This window comes from Nematolebias whitei, chromosome 2, assembly GCF_014905685.2.
Source record: "Nematolebias whitei isolate Nwh7 chromosome 2, NemWhi1, whole genome shotgun sequence".
Taxonomy (NCBI): Eukaryota; Metazoa; Chordata; class Actinopteri; order Cyprinodontiformes; family Rivulidae; genus Nematolebias; species Nematolebias whitei.
Genome location: NC_056499.1, coordinates 56,895,074 through 56,918,916, shown reverse-complemented (window position 1 = coordinate 56,918,916; position 23,843 = coordinate 56,895,074). Strand labels below are relative to the sequence as shown.

The 23,843-nt window shown below is 42.7% G+C and overlaps 1 protein-coding gene across 1 annotated transcript in view; it reads right to left on the bottom strand.

Annotated features, from left to right (window-relative positions):
- The window catches only part of LOC119424952 (liprin-alpha-1), a 229,419-nt gene that overhangs the window by 131,414 nt on the left and 74,162 nt on the right, over positions 1 to 23,843 (bottom strand). Inside the window, exons 14-15 of the mRNA XM_037692477.1 lie at positions 21,662 to 21,812; positions 6,243 to 6,466 (exon numbers count right to left, since the gene is read on the bottom strand). Coding sequence (XP_037548405.1) covers positions 6,243 to 6,466; positions 21,662 to 21,812 — 375 coding nt within the window. The remainder of the gene's footprint in view (positions 1 to 6,242; positions 6,467 to 21,661; positions 21,813 to 23,843) is intronic.

Genomic DNA, 23,843 nt, shown 5'->3' with positions numbered 1-23,843 from the left:
ATATCTGACATATTGTTTAGAGGTATGGGGCAACACATATAAAACCAACACTAAACTGTTGTCAGTCATACAAAAGAAAGTTATGAGAATTTTATATAAAGTGGACACCAGAGAACACACAAACAAATTATTTATTCAATCAAGTATCTTGAAACCAGTGAAACCAGACGTGTCTCCCTGGGCTCCCCCACTCCGCACGCTTCCCTACTTACACTCTTTCATCCTGTGAACCCTTAAAAAGACTTTTTTTCTGCATACCTCCTAATTCGAAGGTTCAGCTGGTCTCAACAAAATTGATCAACTTCTCCTGACAGGAGTCAGAGTAAGGAGGACCATCTTACCTCGGCGCAAACAAATTGGATTCATGATAACTGTTTTTTTGCTGTTTGGCTGGTGAATTCTGGATTGTCTATAAATTAGTGTGGATGTATCGAAGGTCGACAGCACTCAGACTGAATTTGTGTAGCTGCAGCAGGGAGCTGGAGCAGCTGTTATCAGGACTGCGGACTCTCTAGCAACACACATGAAAGTGAAATAATCTTGGAGAAGCTGTGAGCTCGACTTTTGGAGTAAAGGATCAATTAGGCTGTTTTGGAGTTTCCACCAGAGGAATATATACCAGCTAAACTTTAAAAAGGCAGAAACAGCAATTCACGAGTTCTGCCTGACCCAAACTGTGGCCTTGACGGTGGACTTATCTCAACTCCTCCTGGCAAGTTTTGAAAACAACAAAGATGCTTTGTCTGTTTCCTCACCCCTCCCTCCCCCAAGGCCGTGGACATGTGACAGAACCTCAACTGAGCTGAAGATGAACGTCACCTCTTATCTGGACAATGGCTGAGACGGGGGGCTCTGGACTATGCTACGACTTTCCCTTAAAATTCAATGTCTTCACTGCCTATATGTAAATGTATAACGTCTGTTTATGTTGCTTTGCTGTGGTAGGTTTTTTTTGATGCCTCAAATTGTGCTCTGCCTAGGACACGGAGTGAGAGATCCTTTTTTTTTTTTATACCGGCTCTCCTCATGTTTTCTTCCCTTTTCTCATCTAAGCAAAATATTATTCTGAATAATAATAATGAGGGCCGCGCTTTTTATAGCCGCAGCTTCGTGCACTCCGCCCATCTTTCGGACGACTGTACGTACATGTTCTCGTTCTATCTTGGTGCAATGACAATAAAGTTTATTCTGATTCTGGTTAATTTAAAAATGCTATTGGTTATGTTTAAAGCTAGAGATTATTGCCATTTAATTTACAAAAGTTCTTTTTCTTAAGCTCATGTGATAAAAATAACAGAAGGAAGTATGATTTCAAAAGTAAAACTGTGCGTACTACTTTAAAACAAATGTGCATTTCGGTGCATGGAGTAAAACTGTGGAACAGTTTGGATGAGGAGTTAAAAAAATGCTCTACTATAAACCAATTAAAAACACTTTATAAAAAAAGAATGATCAACTCTTGTACCCTTTTGAGTTGTTAATGGGAAGAGTGATATATTGTTATGCATGTTATTGTTGTTGATATATTGTTTGCAACTTGTTTTGTTAATTTAATGTATACGGCCATGACATTTTGTAATTATTGAAAAAGGGGGCAGGTCTATACAAGATTTTCTTCTTCCTGCTCCCTCTTCACGCATGTAAATAAGTGTTGTCAGAGAATGTGTTTGTAAACTGATGATCGATTTTTTTTAATCGAGTGAATAAATTGATTGATTATTAAAACGAGTGAACATGTGAATTTTAAAGTATGTTTTAACTGATTTATGAAGCTCCAAGTTGAAACGGTTAATTACACCTAATTTTTAATGACTTGAGCTCGTCTAACATCAACAAGTAGACCTCAATTCTTGATTAATTACTTTATTATATATATATATATATATATATATATATTTTTTTTTTTTTTATATATATGGGTATAAATCTTTGCCCCCATTTTTGTCGCTGATCCCAGCTCACCTCTGCTGAGCCCCACCTCCACCTCTCGGATGTAAACGCCGCCGCCGAGGTAAGAGCAGCGACCAGCTGGTGAAGCTGAAAACCAGTTTCAGACGTTTCTCTAAAGTTTCTTGGACCCCGATTGGAGCGACGTCTCACATCTTTTTTCTCTGCGTTTCCTGGACCCTGTTGATTCCTGGTTGATACCTGTTGTCGGCTTTTATGAAATGTTCCAGCCTCGCCCTCCCTGCTTTCCCCATCTTTGCCGCCGCAGAGTAAATCTGTGCAACCTGCGACCGGTAAGTCTGGCTCCCCGGTCAGCTGATGCCTCAAAGTCGCTGGTTCCTGCCAGGATGGCCTTAGTAAATGCTAGATCGCTAGTGAATAACATTTGTGTTCTTAAGGATTTCTTCACATGCCGAGGATTGGACTTTCTCTTTGTGACAGAGACCTGGCTGAATGTTGGTGAGTCCAGCGCTTTCACTGAACTCTTGCCTCAGAACTACTGCTTTTTTAACTCCCCACGGCTGTCGGGCAGAGGTGGAGGCTTCGTCACTGTTTTTAAGAGTCACTATAAATGTAAGCAACTATCACTTCCATCCTCGTTGTCCAGCTTTGAACTGAGCTTGTTTGGACTGTGTTGCTCTTCCACTGTGTTGTGTGGTGTGGTTTATCGGCCACCAAAATACAATAAGGACTTTCTAAGTCACTTCTCTGACTTTTTGGCTGAAATGATGCCTAAATATGACTGTGTGCTTATTGTTGAGGATTTTTGTGTTGTCCTGATGAGCCAATGGTAAGACTTTTTACGCCTTATTGACTCTTTTAATCGTGTGCAGATGGTGTCTGGTCCCACACAAGAACGTGGACACACACTTGATTTTGTTTTATCTTTTGGTTTGCCTGTTTTTAACTTGGAGGTTTGTGACGCAGCATTTTCTGATCATATACCTGTATTATTTGAAGCTGCTATCGCTCATAACACAGTTAAACCTCGCGCTGCTGTCCGACGCTGTCGCATCATTAACCCTTCCACTGCTGCTCAGTTCTCAACTGCTTTCAATCAGAATAACAATTGTGTCACTGAATGTACTAACAAGGATCCAGAGGAGATCAGTTCATGGTTTCATCTCATCTGCCAGTCTGGTTTGGACACCGTAGCTCTACTGAAGGACAGACTGACTAAGACAAAATCTGAGCCCTGGCAGAATGATAAAACTCGTGCTGTTCGACACGAGTACCGTAGAGCTGAGCGAAAGTGGAAAAGTGACAATCTGCAGGCATCATTTCAAATTTTAAGCAACAGCTGGCATCGTTATCAGAAAGTTTTAAATGATGCTAAATGTAATTATTTCTCCGAAATAATTTTATCGAACTGTCATAAGCCTCGTGTTTTATTTAAGACCATTGCCTCTGTTCTTAACGCCCCACACACTGACTGTATTGAGCCCTCCCCTGTTGTGTGTGAAGATTTACTTCACTTCTTTATTGATAAGGTTGCCTCTACTAGGGCTTCAATCCTACACTCTGCACATGATACGCCAGTTTTTGTTCCCTGCTGTGCTGTCTATAACAGGTTTGTGCCTGTTTCTCTCTCCCTCTTGCAAAAGACTGTCGGTCAGTTAAAACCCACAGGTTCTCCAGATAATGTGATTCCTCCTTGTCTATTTAATATTTCAAGAAGTTCTTCCCACTATAGGATCCTCTGTTTCAACACTAATTAATAGCAGTTTGTCCTCAGGTGTGGGCCCTCAAAATTTCAAACATGCAACAGTGCAACCTCTGATTAAAAAAACAGGACTTGATACTGCAGTTCTTGCAAATTTTAGGCATATATCTAAATTATCTTTCATCTCAAAAATCCTTGACAAGATAGTTTTTAACCAATTAATGGCTTTTCTGGAGAAACATAATATCCTTGAGGTTTTCCAATCTGGTTTTAAAACCTTACACAGCACAGAATCAGCTCTTTTAAGAGGTTTTTAATTACTTTTATAGCAACTGACTCTGGGGACTGTGTTGTTCTTGTGCTTTTAGACTTAACTGCCACATTTGATACAGTGGACCATGAACTTTTAATCTCCCGCTTGAATCAGTGGGTGGGTGTCAAGGGTGCAGCACTGGAGTGGTTCAGGTCATACTTGACAAACCAAACTTTTTGTTTTAGTCTTGGTGACTGTGTCCTCCACTGCTCACCTCTCATGTGGGGTCCCCCAGGGCTTGGTCCTGGGCCCACTACTATTTTCTCTGTACTTGCTTCCACTTGGTTCCATACTTAGGAAGCATGGTATTTCCTTCCACTGTTTTGCTGATGACAGTCAGATTTATGTTCCTCTCAAAAAACAGATCTGCACTCTGTCAATCCGTTGCGCAGGTGTCTTGGCAACATAAAAGCCTGGATGGTTCTAAACTTTTTAAATTTCAATGAGAAAAAGACAGAAGTGATGTTTTTTGGTGGTACCACTGGCCCCCCTCCTGTACATCTGGGATTCTTCGCCCTGTTCATTAAGCCCACCGTTACAAATCTTGGGGTGAAAATGGATAACAAGCTTGTCAGTTAAGTTCAGTTGTTAAATCAAGCTTTTTCCAGTTATGGCAGCTAGCTAAAATAAAGCCCATCCTTTCACGTCAGCCCTTTGAAACAGTAATTCATGCCTTTGTGACTACTAGGCTGGATTACTGTAATGCTTTTTAAGTGGGGGTTAGTAGCTCCTCCATTGCCCGTCTTCAGGTGGTGTAAAATGCTGCTGCACGTTTTTTTAACTGGCACATGTAAACACGAGCACATTTCCCCCATTTTTGCCTCACTTTACTGGTTGCCCAAACATTTTAGGATCAGTTTTAAGATTATTTTATTTACTTTTAAATCTCTCAATGGTCTTGCCCCACCCTACACCCTACCTCTCCGAGCTGCTACAGCCTTACACCCCCTCACATGCTCTCAGGTCAGCTGATCAGCTGCTCCTGAGTGTGGCCAAAACAAAGCTCAAGTTTAGATATGAGCGTGCCTACGCTGTAGCAGCTCCTAAACTATGGAACGGTCTGCCTCTCCACATCAGACAGGCCTCCTCGCTGTCGGTTTTTAAATCCCATCTTAAAACCCATATGTTTTCAAGGCTTTTGGCACCATGTGAGATGTTAATTTTACTATTGTTATTTATTTGATACTCCTTTTACTGTTTCAATTTTTATTACATAGCTGTTTATGTTTTTATTATTATTATTTTCTTATATTTTATTCCCTTTTGTGATTTTTAACTTGTCCATAGAGCAATTTGGTCCTGTATGGGTGTTTTTAAAGTGCTTTATAAATAAAGTTGGATTGGATATATATATATATATATGTATATATATATATAAAACACTGTGTCTACTCAGTGCAAACAAAATGGAGTGTGAATCATGAGGATGATGCTCAAAAGGCCTACATTAAAATTACATCTAGCAGTACAAAAATCTAAAAGTTAAATGTGGTTTCATCATAAACACCAACTTCCCTGAACTTGGAGCATCTCCTGATGGACTCAATGTGTGATGCTGCTGCCTTGAGAAAGTTTCCTTACAAACATAGGACATGCAGCATCCAGCAGGGCGTGGAGGCAGGCAGTGAAGTTCACCTGAAGAAACATCATCCATACTATGCACAGGTACATCATCAAACCACTGTGACCTTGTGTGGAGCCAGAAAGACGTGGCTGTGGTCCGTGTGTCTCCAGAACAGGAATTGTGTGAAGCTCGTCTCCAGAAAGCACGAAGCTTCTTAAACATATTTCTCAGAGCACGTTTGTACTGCAGCTTCAAGGGAGACTTCTTTTTCTTCATTGACCCTTTATTTATCCAGGTAGTCTCATTGAGCTACGAGAGCTCATTTTCAAGAGAGACCTGTTTAGGAGCAGATGGGGGTTAAGGGCCTTGCTCATAAGCCCAGAGTGGGGCGAATGAGGGTGGGGGCAGGTGTGAGTGCTTCACCTACCCCACCCACAATTTTTGATGTTGTCGGTACCAGGGCTTGAACCGGTGATCTTCCGATCACAGGCCCACCTTCTCTAACCTCTGCACCACCACTCCCCCCATTTTAGCTGAATTTAGCTGATTGAAGAGTTTAAAATGTCTTGATGCAGACATTTCAGCCCTTCAGCAAAATGTAGCACAGCAAAGATGTGAAAGCAGTGAATTTTTATTGTTTCTAGAATGTTTGATGGAAACTTCAACTCACTTCTATATAGTCCTATCATTTTTCCATTAGTGTGAAGTTCTACTGTGTGTTTATTCTCTGAATTGTTTTGTGCAGCAGCTTGTACCTGATTTCATTGTTGATAGCATCCAGCTGCTCCTGCAGCATTATGGCAAGGGTCTGTGCGTCAGCCTGGCCAGCAGGGGACAGCAAGTCCACTGAGCTGAAGATAGTTTCCCGGTCTTCCTCCAGATCTGAGACGTCCATATCACTCTCAAAAGCATGGGCCACATTAGCCAACACGTTAGCCTGCTGCATGCGCTCCCACTCCTGCTCATTCAGAGTCTGCACCTGGATTGATGTGCACATGTATAAAAATTATATTAGGCTAAATCGATATTTAATGTTGAGTTTGTGTAAAGGTAATAAAGGACAACACAAAAACAGACATTTATAAAAAAAAATTAGACACCACAAAATGGCTGAAATACATTTTACAGTACTTATAAAAAGTATTCATCTTTTTAGTGGTTTATGTTTTTATTGTCAAAAGTCAGTCATGGCAATTAAAAATGGACCTTTTGATAAAAAAACTTCTGTAATGTAAATCAAGAGCTGATATTTTTTACAGTGTAATACTGATTAAAGAAATATAAAAATGAGACCGATTAAAAATTAGTACATTTGTAATAATATATTACATCTCAAAAAGAGTTTGCCAAACTCTAGTTGAGATTTTTAAAAAATTGTGTTTTTTTTCCAAGTGTCTTCCCATTTGTCAGTCTCTCATAAAGCTTAGGCTGTTGAAGAACCCAGGGAACAGTTGTATGCACAGTCGCTCTCATTCCAGCTCCAGAAGCTTGTAACTCTTTCAGAGTGGTCACAGGTGTCTTGGTGGTCTCTCTCACTACTCTCCTTCTTGCTCTGTCGCTCATTGAGTGGGGACGGACAGCTCTTGGTAGATTTAAACATGTTCCCTCCATTTCTTCATATGGATTTAATAGAACTACAGGGAGGTATAGGATTATTGAAATCCCTTGTAATATCCGTCCCCTGACTTGCACTTTTTAAAATATCTTTTTTCATATTGGGATTAGGAGTCACTTTCTTCTTCTTCTTTTGTTCACTGTCCATATGATCCGACTGGATCCTGACTTTTATTGTTTAATTTTACACAGCAGTGTTATGAATGATGTTTTTAGAATGACCATGCAGCTGTCTAAAAAAGTTCAATCTGGTCCTCTGGACGTTCAAAAAACAAAGACAAAAAAAGAAGAAATGTTTTGTCATTCATCCCAAAGACTTCCTCAGTCTGAGGTGCTGTGTTCAGCTCAGTCTCTTAAATAGCACCTTCTCAGAGTGGATCAACCAGTTTGCTGTTGACATCCAGAACTAGCTGTTCACATGCTCAAGAAGGACCATCAGCCTAACAATGGATCATTAGCACCTGATGGCTGTTTACTACTCACAGGGGGTTGAGTGATACTAGCAATCACAGCATTGTAAGAGGGGGACAGTTGAACCCGGAGGCCTCCACCCCTGTTTAATGATGGACGATTTCTTTTCACAAAGATGGCCTCCTTTACTCCTCTCTCAAACCATCGTTCCTCTCTGTCCAGGATGTGAACATCTTCATCCCTGAAAGAGTGACCTCTGACCTCGAGATGAGTGTAGACCGCAGAGTCCTGGCCTGATGATGTTGATCTTCTGTGCTGGGCCATCCTTTTGGCCAGTGGCTGTTTAGTTTCCCCGATGTAAGACTGATCACCCTCCTGACACTGAACAACATACACAACATTACTCTGTTTGTGCCGGGGGACTGGATCTTTGGGATGAACCAGTCTTTGCCGTAATGTATTTTGGGGTTTAAAAGCCACTGGGACGTTATGTTTAGAAAATAAACGTCTCAGTTTCTCTGATACTCCCTCAACATATGGAATGACCACTGGTCTGGGTCTGGGTTCCTCCTTTTCACCTGTTGGCTGACTGGAGTCCTGTTTGGGTTTCTTCTCTGCTTTCAGGAAGGCCCAGTTAGGATATCCACATTGCTCTAGAGCCTGTCTTGTGTGGGATTTCTCCTTCTGCCTGGCTCCTGAGCTAGTGGGGACGCCTGTCTGCTCTGTGGTACAGAGTCCTGATGACTCCTAACTTGTGCTCCAAAGGGTGATGGGAGTCAAACTGCAAATACTGGTCTGTGTGGGTGGGTTTGTAGTACACCTCAGTTTGCAAATGTCCTCTATCAGAGACTGAGACCTCACAGTCCAAGAAAGCCAACTTGCCATTTTTTACATCTTCTCGTGTGAACTTGGATGTATTTATCCACAGAGTTGATGTGGTCAGTAAAATGTTGGACTTCCTGAGATTTGATTTTAACCCAGGTGTCGTCAACATACCTGAACCAATGACTTTGTGGTGTCCCTGAAAAGGACGTCAAGGCTCTCTTTTCTACCTCCTCCATGTACAGGTTGGCAACAATAGGAGAAACTGGAGACCCCATAGCACACCCATGTTTCTGCCTATAATATTGCTCCCCATATGTGAAGTAGGTTGTCTGCAGGCACAGTTTCAAGAGTTGACACAGTTGTTCTGTGGAAAGCGTGGTCCTGCTGCTCAGAGTGGTGTCTGATTTTAATTTTAAACTGACCACCTCTACTGCATCCTCAACAGGAAGTAGAGTGATGTGACATCAAGAAACCATTGTTTCATCAGTCTCCATGATGACATCCCTCACCTTATCCACAAAGTCCATGGTGTTCTGTATGTGGTGTTCTGAGCTGCCAACTAAAGGGATGAGTACAGACGCCAGATATTTGGAAACATTGTAAGTGACAGAGGCAAGGCATAAAAATGGCTCTTTTGATTCTAAAGGTTGCAGCCTCTGGTCTGGATGCTGTAGAGCTTAGAATGCACGTAAAATGCATTCGCTCATGCCCGGTTGTTTTCAGCGTTTTCTTGTTAACTGTCCTAGTGAGCGGCAGGTCAAATGTTAAAGGCACTTCATCCATATTTATGATCTCATCTGGCCCGATGGAATTTTCTTCCATCTTTTCTTGAGTAAAAGTGCAGAAGTTTGTAAGCTTTTCCTCGTAGTTGGGATGGAGTTGCTGACACAAAGTCGTCCTTGCCTTGATGGAAAGTCCTTTAAGTCTCATATCTCAGACACCACGATGGCCCACCAGTAAAATCTTCAATCTTGTTTTCGGTGGCGAATGTTTGTTTTTGCTTTCAATCGGATCTGCACTGTGGAAATACCACGGCTGTTTGTTCTCTGTGTTCACCCAGTCTTCCAGAATGTTTTCAAGTTCGGGCCATCTGTCTTTTTTCCCCAGAAAGCTTTTGTTGTTTTTTTGGCATTGAGTCAGTTCTTCACGCTGCCGTCTCCAGCGCCTGATCATCGACTCGTTGATGGAGAGCTTACGTGTGGCAGCTTTGTTTCCTTCTATGACAGCCAGATCGATGGCTTTTAATTTGAAAGCTGCATCATAAGAAATCCTCCGTGTTTTTCCCATTATTGAAATGAACAAAGTCTGTGCTGTGCACGAGGCGTAAAATACATTAACTGATCTGAAGAATCTGAAGAATTTTGCAACTTTTTTAACATTTGATTATTTAAACAGGAAGCCTCATTAATGTGCGTGTACCTTGGAGGATGGGTCAATAGTTATGTTTACACGTGCAAAATTTTTTGGCCGGATTGAAATGTTTTCATATTAAATAATTCAAAAGTATCGTTTACATGGGCACAATCTGTTCATGACTAGCGTTTACATGCAGCGGGCTTTGTTCTGAACAGAAGTACTGACATGCACATAGTGGTAAACTCTCCTTAAACAAACACAGAAGAAGAAGTTCTACTTCCCGTTTACTTCCGGGATGAACATAAAACAAACCTGAGCACCCAAAATGGACCTGCGACAGGTTTTAATGACGGTGGAGACGTTACTGCACTCCATGTCTGAGCTACAGGTGATACAGAACATTTTGAGCTCTTTGAAAGTTTCTAGTAGAAATCTTGTGTCGCTCACCGACCAGTTTTCTTCCTCGATATACTAATATTATTAGCATTAGCCAGGCGGAAATGACAAAGTCGCGGATGCACAATCAGGTCAGTTTTTCACCATCAGATAAAAACGAACAGATTAACCAGATTAAAATGGACACTGTTCGGGTTATGAATCGGCGTAAACCACCCATTTCGTTCTGATCACAAATTATTTCGGATGATGCTGAATAAACAAAAAACAATCCAAACAGGGTGTTTACATGGCGTATTTTTATTCCCAAGGGCCGTTTGATCCGATTACTTATGTCCATGTAAACATAGCTAATGACATTGACATTGTCAATGTCATTGTCCCTGACATTGTCCCTGTCAATGTGACATTGACATTGTCCTTCCAAGATGGCCACGCTCAGAGCAGTAGCAGCTTCACAGGCTCCCGGTACCATCCCAGTTTTTAGAAGTTTTGATATTGACTCGGTGCCTGACTCCGCGTGATTTATGCATGTGAACTATAGCCGAACCGAACTGATGAGAATAGGAGCGTATTTGCCACGAAATATAGCAGAAATCAGCAACAAACTCAAAACTACGCTCAGCAGAATGCAGACCTTAAAGTCATCTACCTGGAAGCTGCAGTAGAGGCATTACAGCAGGCAGAAGAGGAAGCGTTGCTCCCGGCTTAAGGGTAGAGGATGCCGGGCGGGGGTTATGGTTAGGCTACGAGCTAACGCTAAAGCCGGTAAACTCCCCATGCCGTCTCTCTTTCTGTCGAATGTCCGCTCGTTGGACAACAAGGTGGATTTACTTCGTCTGAGAGCGGGCGCCTCAGAAGAGAAGAAGTAGTGTGCGGTGCTTTGCCTCACAGAAACGTGGATAACAAGCAAAACGCCGGATACAGTCTTCTAGCTGGATGACAGACTTTTCTTTGGAGCAGACCGCTGCAGCGAGCTAATGGGGAAATCACGGGGAGGCGGAGTATGCATTTACGTGAGTAAAAGTTGGTGCCCGAACTGTACTGTTGTAAATAGCTCATGCTCGAAGGCTTTGGAGCAAATAACAGTGAAATGTCGGCCACATTATCTATCCCGCGAGTTCACAGTGACTTTTATCACAGTTGTTTACATTCCTCCGGATGCTAATGCTAATGAATCACTGCAGGAGCTACATGATATCATCAGCTCGCTGCAGAGCAAACACCCCGAGGCTCTTTACGTGGTAGCCGGAGACTTTAACCACGTGAATTTAAAGGACTGTCTCCCAAGCTTTAATCAACATGTGACAATTCCGACACGTGGAGACAAGACGCTGGACCGTGTTCACACGAACGTAAAAGATGCATACAAAGCCGAACCCCGCCCCCACCTAGGACTGTCAGACCACATCTCAATCTTCCTGGCTCCTGCTTACATGCCCCCGCTGAGACGCTCCAGACCGGTACAAAAGAAAGTTAAAGGCTGGATCCAGGACCCCATACTGAGAGATTGTTTTGACCAAACAGATTGGCAGGTTTTCAGAGAAGCTGCTGAAAATGGAGGTTCGCTTGATCTTGACCAATACACATCCTCAGTTCTGGGTTACATTAGTACATGTACTGACACCATCTCCACTATCAGAAATGCTAAAAGCTACCCAAACAGAAAACCTTGGCTGAATGCAGAGGTGCGTACCCTGCTGGAAGCCAGGAACACTGCCTTCAGGTCTGGAAACTCAGAGGAGCTGAGTAGGACAAGAAAAGAGATGGTTGCTGGTATTAAGAGGGCCAAGGCCACATATGCACAAAGGATCGAGGGTCAATTCATCTCACAAGACCCTCGGAGCATGTGGAGGGGCATTAAGTGCATAACAGATTATAAAGGAAGGAGCGAACAATGCCCCAAAGACCCATCTCTGCCTGATGCCCTCAACAAGTTCTATGCACGCTTTGAAGACCCGAACAGACCACCCAGCACCAGACTCACCTCACCAACGGATGAAGAGCATCTCAGCGTGACCTCAGCAGAAGTAAGGAGTACCTTCAGGAGGATTAATCCGCACAAAGCAACTGGCCCAGACAACATCCCCGGAAAAGTGTTGAAAGAATGTGCTGATCAGCTCTGCGAGTTGCTGGAAGACATCTTTAACACCTCATTTACCCTGGACACTGTTCCCACCTGCCTGAAGACTGCCACCATCATCCCAGTCCCAAAACGTTCTACAGGGACTGGTCTGAATGACTATCGGCCAGTGGCCCTCACCCCGATAGTCGCTAAATGCTTCGAAAAACTGGTCATGACTCACATCAAAACAACCATCAACATCAACGAGGACCCTCATCAATATGCATACCGTGAGAACCGATCGACAGAGGACGCCATCTCCTCTGTGGTCCACACTGCGCTCAACCACCTGGAGCAGAAAAACTCTTACGTCCGTATGCTCTTTGTGGACTTCACATCCGCCTTCAACACCATGATCCCCCAAACCCTGATGGACAAACTATCCACACTAGGACTAAGCCCCTCCATTTGCAACTGGGTACTAGAATTCTTAACAAACAGACCACAGTTAGTGAGGATCCACAACTTCTCCTCCTCCACCATAACCCTCAGCATTGGCTCTCCTCAGGGATGTGTGTTGAGCCCCCTCCTGTTCACTCTGCTCACGTATGATTGTGCAGCTACCCATCCAGGCTGTCACATTGTAAAGTTTGCGGACGATACAGCGGTGGTGGGATGCATCACAAACAATGATGAGTCCAGCTACAGGCAAGAGGTGGAACACCTGGAGAGCTGGTGCAAAGAGAATAACCTTAACATCAATGTGAAGAAGACAAAGGAGACGATTGTGGACTTCAGAAGGAACAAACACACCTACACCCCCCTGAACATAAGAGGATCTGCGGTGGAAGTGGTCTCCAGCTACAAGTACTTGGGTGTACACATGAATGACAACCTCAGCTGGAGCAACACCACCACCAGCCTGATCAAGAAAGCTCATCAGAGACTCTACTTCCTCAGACGGCTGAGGCGAGCTGGTCTGGGAAGCTCAGTCCTAACCTCCTTCTACAGGTGTGCAGTGGAGAGCATCCTGTGCTCCAGCATCAACGTGTGGCATGGAGGCTGCACAGCTGAAGAAAAAAAGTTTTGCAGAGAGTGGTGAAGGCTGCACAGAAGTCTGTCGGAGTCAGCCTCCCCACCATCACAGACATATACACCTCCAGATGCAGGAAGAGGGCTACCTGCATCATGAAGGACCTCACTCACCCAGCACACACACTTTTTGCCCCACTCCTCTCAGGAAGGAGGTTGAGGAGCATTAAGTGTAGAACCACTAGACTGAGGAACAGCTTCTACCCTGAGGCTGTTAGACTCAGGAATCTCTAACTAGAATAATCACTGTGAAAAATCACATCATGTTGCTGCTGATCTGTTTCAATGTTGATGTGTTCATTCGTGCTCATCTGCTCACACAGACTCATGTTCATGTTTGTGCTGATGTTCAATGTTTTTATGTTATGAGTGCTTAGTGTATATTTAGTTGATGTTTTTCTTAGTTCATATCTTAGATGTTATTACTGTTTTTCTTATACATTTTATTGTTGGATGTAACTGGGACCCTGTGTACATAGTTTCGCTCCACCACATGTACCACATGAGGTGCGAATGACAATAAAGAAACTCTGACTCTGACATCCAAAACAGTTCAATCTGGTCCTCTGGACATTCAAAAAAACAAAAAACAAAACAAAGCAAAAAAATCTAGAAACGTTTCGTCTCTCATCCAAGAGACTTCCTCAGTCTGAGGTGCTGTTTTCAGCTCAGTCTCTTAAATAGCACCTTCTCAGAGTGGATCAACCAGTTTGCTGCTGACAACCAAAACCAGCTGATCACATGCTCAAGAAGGACCATCAGCCTAACAATGGGTCATTAGCACACTGATGGCTGTTTACTATTCACAGAGGGCTGAGTGATACTAGCAATCACAGCATTGTAAGAGGGGGACAGTTGAACCCGGAGGCCTCCACCCCTGTTTAATGATGGACGATTTCTTTTCACAAAGATGGCCTCCTTTACTCCTCTCTCAAACCATCGTTCCTCTCTGTCCAGGATGTGAACATCTTCATCCTTGAAAGAGTGACCGCAGGCCTGGAGATGAGTGTAGACCGCAGAATCCTGGCCTGATGATGTTGATCTTCTGTGCTGGGCCATCCTTTTGGCCAGTGGTTGTTTAGTTTCCCCGATGTAAGACTGATCACAGCCCTCCTGACACTGAACAGCATACACAACATTACTCTGTTTGTGCCGGGGGACTGGATCTTTGGGATGAACCAGTCTTTGCCGTAATGTATTTTGGGGTTCTGACTCTGACAGTATCTCATTGGTCATTAAGGTTACACTTCTGGTCACATGATGACAGAGTAGGTGGAGTTATGGTAGTGAATTTGAAACCATGACCTAGAATCGTAGCACAACTGATTACCTGCGGGCATTCTTCCTGTGTTGCAAACGCCTGCCACCCTGAGGGGTGGAGTGCTGTGAGCCACGAGCACCCAGCTTTATCAAAGGATAATCATAGTCAGTGGTAGGAAGCTACCGAGAGATGGCAGGAAGTCTTTCAAAAATAAAATAAAAAATATATAAATTTCGAAAAGTATGAAAAAAAAATACATAAATAAGATGCTCCTGCATATAAACCATGGGGTACAAAGTGTGAGACAAAAGTAGTGGCTTATACACAGACAATTACAGTAGTTCTTCAACTCAGAACTTAGAGAAATTGTATAGTGTATCCTCTGACTCCTCCCAGTCTCAGCCTGGCTCATGTTAAACTGAAACCGGCTAAACTGAAGCCCATATTGTCCAAAAAGAACCTGGAGACAGTAATACATGCATTCATTACATCTAGGCTTGATTACTGCAATTTGCTCCTGTTTGGTATCAGTCAGGCCTCCATTGCACGACTACAACTGGTCCAGAATGCAGCAGCCCGATTTTTAACCAGTACAGGCAAAAGAGAGCACATTACACCAGTTTTGGCCTCACTGCACTGGTTACCAGTTCACTTTCGAATCTAGTTCAGAATACTCCTGTATGTCTACAAATCACTGTACAGTTTCACTCCATCTCTGTCACTCCTACAGCACATCTAACCACTATCCTGCTGTCCTCATGTCCTATACCAGATTAACATATTTCTCTGCCACTCCAGATTACCTCATGCAATACCACACCTCCCTCGGCACCCTGTCATATGCTTTTTCTAAATCCACAAAGATGTAATTAAGTTCTTTCTGACCCTCTCTGTACTTCTCCATCAGCATCCTCAAAGCAAAGATGGTATCTGTGGTGCTCATTCTTGGCATGAAACCATACTGCTGCTCACAAATAGTCACCTCTCGTCTAAGTCTTGCTTCCACAACTCTCCCAGATCTTCATTGTGTGGCTCATCAACTTAATTCCCCTGTAGTTGCTACAACTCTGTACATCACCCTTGTTCTTAAAAATGGGCACCAGCACACTTCTCCATTCCTCAGGCATATTCTTGCCCTTAAATATGCCATTGAATATTTGAGTCAAAAACCTCAATATCATTTCCATTCTTTTGGTAAAATCCACCACCATCTGTCCTTCCCAGTTTCTTTCCTTGACACCAAACCTACCCATCGCTTCCTCATCCCCTCTGTTTCCTTCAAGAACATGTTCATTCAGGTCTGCCCCGATCACCACTTTCTACTCTCTGGGAATACTCTGTCACTTCACCCAGATCCTTCCAAAATGCATCTTTCTCCTCTACATCACATCCAACATGGAGAGCTTAACCACTAACAACATTTAGCATCGGACCTTCTACAAAACGGATTCCAAAAAAGTTGGTACACTAAGCAAATTGTGAATAAAAACTGAATGCATGGATGTGGAGATGGCAAATGTCAATATTTTATTTGTAATATAACATAGATGATAGATCAAAAGTTTAATCTGAGTAAATGTAACATTTTAAAGGAAAAATATGTTGATTCAAAATTTCACAGTGTCAACAAATCCCCAAAAAGTTGGGACAAGTAGCAATAAGTGGCTGGAAAAAGGAAATTGAGCATATAACGAACAGCTGGAAGACCAATTAACACTAATTAGTTCAATTGACAACATGATTGGGTATAAAAAGAGCTTGTCAGAGTGTCAGTGTCTCTCAGAAGCCAAGATGGTAAGAGGATCACCAATTCCACCATTGTTGCACAGAAAGATAGTGCAGCAATACCAGAATGGTGTTACCCAGCGTAAAATAGCAAAGACTTTTAAGTTATCATCATCAACCGTGCATAACATCATCAAAAGATTCAGAGAATCTGGAACAATCGCTGTGCGTAAGGGTCAAGGCCGTAAAACTCTACTGGATGCCTGTGATCTCCGGGCCCTTAAACGTCACTGCACCTCAAACAGGAATGCCACTGTCAAGGAAATAACAGAATGGGCTCAGGAATACTTCCAGAAAGCATTGTCAGTGAACACAATCCACCGTGCCATCCGCCGTTGCCAGCTGAAACTCTACAGTGCAAAGAGGAAGCCATTTCTAAGCAAGCTCCACAAGCTCAGACGTTTGCACTGGGCCAGGGGTCATTTAAAATGGAGTGTGGCAAAATGGAAGACTGTTCTGTGGTCAGATGAGTCACCATTTGAAGTTCTTTATGGAACACTGGGACGCCATGTCATCCAGACCAGAGAGGACAAGGATAGCCAAAGTTGTTATCAACGCTCCGTTCAGAAGCCTGCATCACTGATGGTATGGGGTTGCATGAGCGCTTGTGGCATGGGCAGCTTGCATGTCTGGAAAGGCACCATTATTGCAGAGAACTATGTTCAGGTTCTAGAACAACATATGCTCCCATCTAGACGTCATCTCTTTCAGGGAAGACCCTGCATTTTTCAACACAATAATGCCAGAACACATTCTGCAACAATCACAACATCATGGCTACGTAGGAGAAGGATCCGGGTACTGAAATGGCCAGCCTGCAGTCCAGATCTTTCACCTATAGAGAACATTTGGCGCATCATAAAGAGGAAGGTGCGACAAAGAAGGCCCAAGACGATTGAACAGTTAGAGGCCTGTATTAGACATGAATGGGAGAGCATTCCTATTTCTAAACTGGAGAAACTGGTCTCCTCTGTCCCCAGACGTCTGTTGAGTGTTGTAAGAAGAAGGGGGGATGCCACACAGTGGTAAAAATGGACTTGTCTCAACGTTTTTGGGATTTGTTGATGCCATGAAATTTAGAAACAACAGATTTTTCCCTTAAAATGATACATTCTCTCAGTTTAAACTTTTGATCTGTGATTTGTGTTCTATTCTGAATAAAATATTAGATGTTGGCACCTCCACATCATTGCATACTTTTTTGGAATCCGGTTTGTACTTCAGTCTTCAAACACATCACCCTATTTGACACTCTCTTCACCTCTACTACATTCTTTGCCAACTCCTCCTTCAGGACCACCACTACTCCATTTTTCTTTCTATCCACACCATGGTAAAACAGTTTGAACCCTGATCCAATGCTGCGAGCCTTGCTGCCCTTCCACTTGGTCTCTTGGACACATAAAACATCTACCTTTCTTCTCTGCATCATGTCAGCCAGCTCTCTACCTTTGCCTGTCATTGTCCCACATTTAGACTTGCAACCGTCAGTCCTACATTCTTGACTTTCCTCTTCTCCCTCTTGTCTCCTGACACGTTTCCCTCCTCGTGGTCTTCGACTAACAGTAGCACAATTTCCGCCGGCCCCCTGTTTGTCAAAAGCACCAATGGCGGTCATTGTTAACCAAGGCTTTGACTGATCCGGTATGAGTTCACTTTGATGAACTCGCATTATAGTTTTGGCAAAAAAGTGTTTTATGCCAGATGCCCTTCCTGACACAACCCTCATTTACCCAGGCTTGGGACCAGAACCAGAGATACATTGGCTTGTGCTCCCTAGTGGCTGGTTTTCAGGAGTAACTTTAAAGGAGGCAAAATTTTATGCAAACAATAATTTTACACTCCGTTTTTTTAATTGGTATTACTTAGTAGAAATATGTTTTCACATTGTCACTGAATAATATTTATTTATTCATTTATTTATTTTTCAGAAAGGCCTATTTATATTGATCACAGCTGTTTTAAGACAGCAATAAAAGCATTAAACATCCAACGGAAGAGGGAATCTTTTATTGACACTGTACGTCTTGCCCCCCACCCCCTCCATGTAGACTTTGCTATTGGATGAAATAAAAAATAACCCCTTAATTTTTTTCAGATGTACACGTTTGTTAATTTACATAGTTCTTACCTTGCTGCTGCATGTTCATTTTCTTTTTAAGTTTAGATTTAATAAGTGATTACAAACTATAAAAAAGTAACGTAACATGATTGTATGCATAGGAGTAGGTGGGACTTAAAGCCCTATATCCCTAGTGGGCTGATTATGGTTAAAAAATACAACATCAATTACACAAAGTAATACATGAGGCAGTTGTAGCTGAGTGGTTAGAGCAGTCGGCCTCCAAAGAGAGAGTTGGGAGTTCGAATCCACCAGCAGTCACATGCCGAAGTGTCCCTGGGCAAGACACTGAATCCCTTGTTGTCTCTGATGTGTGTCCAATTGGTGTATGAATGCAGTGTTTCCCCTACCATTATACAGGCGGGGGTGCCCCACCCCATCAACAAAACTGAGCACCCCGCCTACCAAACTTAACTTGCCCCTCCCACCCCCACCTGGCACTGACATATCACTAAGGTAGCAGCGCAAAATACAAGCTCTCTAGCTAAAAAGCCAAAGGCAGCACTCGCACTGCCTCTTCCCTCATGATGAACGCCCCCTGCCCCAGCTCAAAAACTTTTAGTACAAGCTACGCTCAGACATGTCTCCGTCCCCCCCATCAGCAAAAATCATGGATGAGATGAGCACCCCGCCATGGCAAGCTAACTAGGGGAAACACTGGAATGTGATGAAGCTCTGATTAGTCTCTACATAGGCAGAATATCTTTGTAGAGATGTAGTAGAGTGCAGAATGAATGTGTGTAAATGGACTGTACTTATACAGCACCTTTCTATCTTATCAAGATACTCAAAGTGTTTTACACAACAATCTGTGCCTCATTTACCCATTCATACAGCACTCTACTAGATCTCTACAAAGATAATTGAACAAATCATTCTAAAGAGACTAATCAGAGCTTTATCACATTCAAACACTGATGGGACACACATCAGAGGCAACGAGGGGTTCAGTGTCTTGCCCAGGGACACTTCGGCATGTGACTGCTGGTGGATTCGAACCCCCAACTCTTGTATTGGAGGACAACTGCTATAACTATTCAGTCACAGCTCCCCAGTAGTGTGTGTGTGTGTGTGTGTGCGCGCGCGCAAGCAGATTTGGCCCAGATACGTTATGATTTATAAAATATTTTATGTTAGTATATACAACTACAATGAACAAGACGGACAGTAACTGAAAAGGTCAGTTTCTACATTTTTAATAAACTATTGACATAATACCCACAGATGAAACGTAATGTCACGTTCTTTGAAGTACACCATCCTTCTCAACATGGTGGCATAAACACGCTACTACAGTTTGCGTTGGGGTTATTCCAGCGTTTCTCTATTTCAGTGGCTGTGATGTTATAAATTTTTTTTTTAATCATTTTTATTACTTTGCCTTTTTTCCCTCCTCTTGCGGCGTGTGGGTGAGCAGAAAGTTTTCTGTTAGAAAAGGCACACTGACTTGAAATGAAAGGTTAGGAAACAATGTAGCAAATTAGCAGCCTAGCTAAATTTACTAAAACTGTAACCAAAGGTAGATGTAGGGTAGACAAATGTTAAAAGGACAACAATTGCAAAAAGAGGCATAGGAAGACCAACTTTGCCTCCTCTTATCCTGTTGTCACTTATCTCTACTTTTCTTGTCCATTAAACCCAATGAATCAAATCAGCTACTTAGACTACAAGCATGTCTTAAAGACATAAAAACCTGGATGACCCTTAATTTTCTCCTGTTGAACAGACAAGACTGAGGTTTTGGTTTTTGGACGTGAGCACCTTAGGAATTAATTTTTCAGTCTTTCTCCCTCCTTAGATGCATTAATCTGTCCTCCAGCTCTAATGTTAAAAATCTTGGTGTTATTTTTGATCAGGACATGTCTTTTATCCCCCACATTAAAAACGTTACTAGAACCTCCTTCTTCCACCTGCGTAATATCACTAACATTAGAAACATCTGATCTAAAGATGATGCAGAAAAACTGGTCCATGCATTTGTCACGTCTAGACGACTATTGCAATGTTTTATTATCTGGGTGTCCAAATACTTCTTTAAAATGTCTTCAGTTGATCCAAAATGCTGCTGCCAGAGTCTTAACTGGAGTGACTGGGAGAGATCATATCTCTCCAGTTTTAGCTTCTCTCCATTGGCTCCCTGTCAAATCCAGAATAGAATTCAAAATCTTACTTCTAACCTACAAAGCTCTCAACCACCTAGCTCCATCTTATATTACAGATCTTATTGTTCCATATTTTCCTAACAGAGCACTTCACTCTCAGACTGCAGGTTTACTTGTGGTTCCTAGAGTTTACAAAAACAGAATGGGAGGCAGATCTTTCAGTTATCAGGCTCCTCTCTTGTGGAACCAACTTCCAATCTCTGTCCATGAGGCTAACACATTATCCAGTTTTAAAACTAGGCTTAAGACTTTCCTTTTTGCTAAATCCTATAGTTAGGGTCGGCTTGGGTTTCCTGAGCTGTCCCTTAGTTATGCTGCTATAGGCTTAGACTGCTGGAGGACAAACTGACCACAATTTTCACTCTGCTGCTGTCTTTACTTACTCTGCTCAACCTGTTTTGTATTTGTAATTATTGTTTCTATCCTTAACATGAGTTTTTTGTCTTTCATACACCTGAACCTGGACCTACACCTGGACCTACCATTCTGTGTTCGTCTGTCTCTCCTTCCTGTCCTCTCAAACCAGCCGGTCAAAGCAGATGGCCGCTTGTCCTGAGCTGGTTCTGCTGGAGGTTTCTTCCTTTTAAAAGGGAGTTTTTCTTTCCACTGTCTCCACTGTGCTTGCTCAGGATGGGAGACTGCAACGAAGCCAAGATTCATCTTGTCTGCTGGAATCCTTAGATAGAGAACTTTACTAATTGGCTTTTATGTGAATGTTCCTGTAAAGTGCCCTGAGACAACTTTGTTGTGATTTGGCGCTATATAAATAAATTGAATTTAATTTAATTGAATTGAATTCTTGTCTGTCTAAACAGGTCTTACTTGTAAATGAGTTCCTGAGGCTCAGTGTGATTAATCTGTATAAATAAAGGTTGAATGAATGAACTAAAGTGCATATGTCAAACAGAACAGTGTTTTCCGATGTACTAGTATGGGAGACTTTATTTTTATTTTTTAGTTAAATATATTCAAATATAGTACAAAAGTAAAAACAAGAACAAAAGTCATAGTCTACTCCTGATTGAGCTGAACATTTTGCTAGATTAAGGGCTAAAACAGCACAAAGTAATGAACTAAATGCTCACCTTAGATGGCTCATCTCGGATTGCTGCCACACGTCCTTTCTGAGGCCGTCTGAGGACGAGGGCACCACTGTAATGGTCTGAGTTCGTGTCCATCATGGAGGAAGCCGAGACTGGATATCTAAAATCTGGAGTGCTGCCCAACTGAGAACATCTGGATAAAAAACAATCCAACAATTGAAACAAATAAAACAATAGGAAAACCAAAAATGGCACATTACACGTCCGGCAACAAACTATTATACAGTAATGTAGCAATCTAAGGCAATGACAAGAAAAATTTTACATACGAACGGATGGAAGATTAATAATACTACAGTATGTCCACCTTTAAACTGGCACATTTAAAATTCAATTCAATTCAAAAATACTTTATTAATCCCAGAGGGAAATTAAATGTTGTAACTCATCATCCTGGTTTCATTAAAGAGTTGTTCTAGATGCTGATGGCTGTGGGCAGGAAGGATCTCTTGTAGCGTCTGTCCTACAACGGATTTGAAGAAGCCTCTGACTGAAGACACTCTGTTGTTGTATGACAGTCTGATGAAGAGGATGCTGAAGGTTGTCTATAATGTTCTTCATTTTATGAAGAATCCTTCTTTGAACAATCATCTCCAAAGTTTCTAGAGGAGTCCCCAGAACTGAGCCAGCCTTCTTTATGAGCTTGTTGATCTTTTTTAAGTCACTTGCTCTGGTGTTGCTCCCCCAGCAGATGATGGCAGAATAAATAGTGCTCTCTACAACAGACTTATAGAAGATATGCAGCATCTTGCTGTAAACACTGAAGGACTTCAGCTTCCTCAAGAAGTACAGTCTGTTCTGTCCCTTCTTGTAGACGCTTCACTGTTGCATTTCCAGTCCAGTCTGTTGTCCAGGTGAACTCCAAGGTATTTATACTTCTCCATCACCTCCACTTCTTCTCCCATGATGGAAATAGGGTTGGACCTGTTCCTATTTCTCCTGAAATCTACAATCATCTCCTTTGGTCACATTCAAGATGAGATGATTGTTTCCACACCATGCCACAAAGTGGTCCACCAGTTCCCTGTACTCAGCTTCTTGTCCAACTCTGATACACCCGACTACTGCAGAGTCATCTGAATATTTCTACAGATGACAGGAGTCTGTTTTATACTGGAAATCTGAGGTGTACAGAGTGAAAAGGAATGGTGAGAGTACAGTCCCCTGTCGTGCTCCTGAGCTACTGACAACCTGGTTAGACACACAACCCTTCAGTCTCACAAACTGTGGTCTGTCCGTCAGGTAGTCTTTGATCCAGGCGATTGTTGAGGCCTCCACCTGAGTCTTCTGGAGTTTCTGACAAAGCAAATCTGGCTGGATTGTGTTAAATGCACTGGAGAAATCAAAGATCATGACTCTCACAGTGCTGTCTGCCTTTTCTAGATGACAGTGAGTTTGCTGAAGCAGGTGTATGATGGCATCTTCAACTCCAAGTCCACGTTGATAAGCAAACTGCAGTGGGTCCTGATATGTGCTTGTTTGTCTAGTCAGGTGGGTCAGCAGAAGTCTCTCTAGGACCTTCATGATGTGGGATGTCAGGGCAACAGGTCTGTAGTCATTGAAGACTGATGGGTGAGTTTTCTTTGATACTGGAACAAGGCAGGATGTTTTCCACAACACTGGAACCTTCTCCTGGGTCAGGCTAAGGTTGAAGAGGTGCTGCAGGACCCCACAGAGCTGCTCTGCACAGACCTTCAGGACTCTGGGACTGACACCATCTGGACCTGCAGCCTTATTCCGGTTCAGTCTCTCCAGCTGCTTCCTCGCCTGACTTCTGGAGACGCAGAGGGGGGAGGCAAAGGAGGTATCAGCATCTTCTGATTTGGTTGAAGACCAACATGTAGAAGAAGAAGGGTCCATGACTGAGGTGGTAGATACAATATTTGAGGTGTGACAGGACAGCCTTGGGTCAATGGAGGGTGGTATGTATGTTTGGCTGTGGGCAAGAGAGGAGGATGCTGAGCTTGTTCCTAAACTGAACCTAATGAAGAATGTGTTCAGTTCATTGGCTCTGTCCAGGCTTCCATCCTTCTGATCCTCCTCCTGCTTGAAGCCTGTGATCTGTTTCATCCCTGACCACACCTCTCTGATATTGTTCTGTTGGAGTTTGCTCTCCAGCTTCTTCTTGTACACCTCCTTGGTGTTTCTTATCTTGACTTTTAGT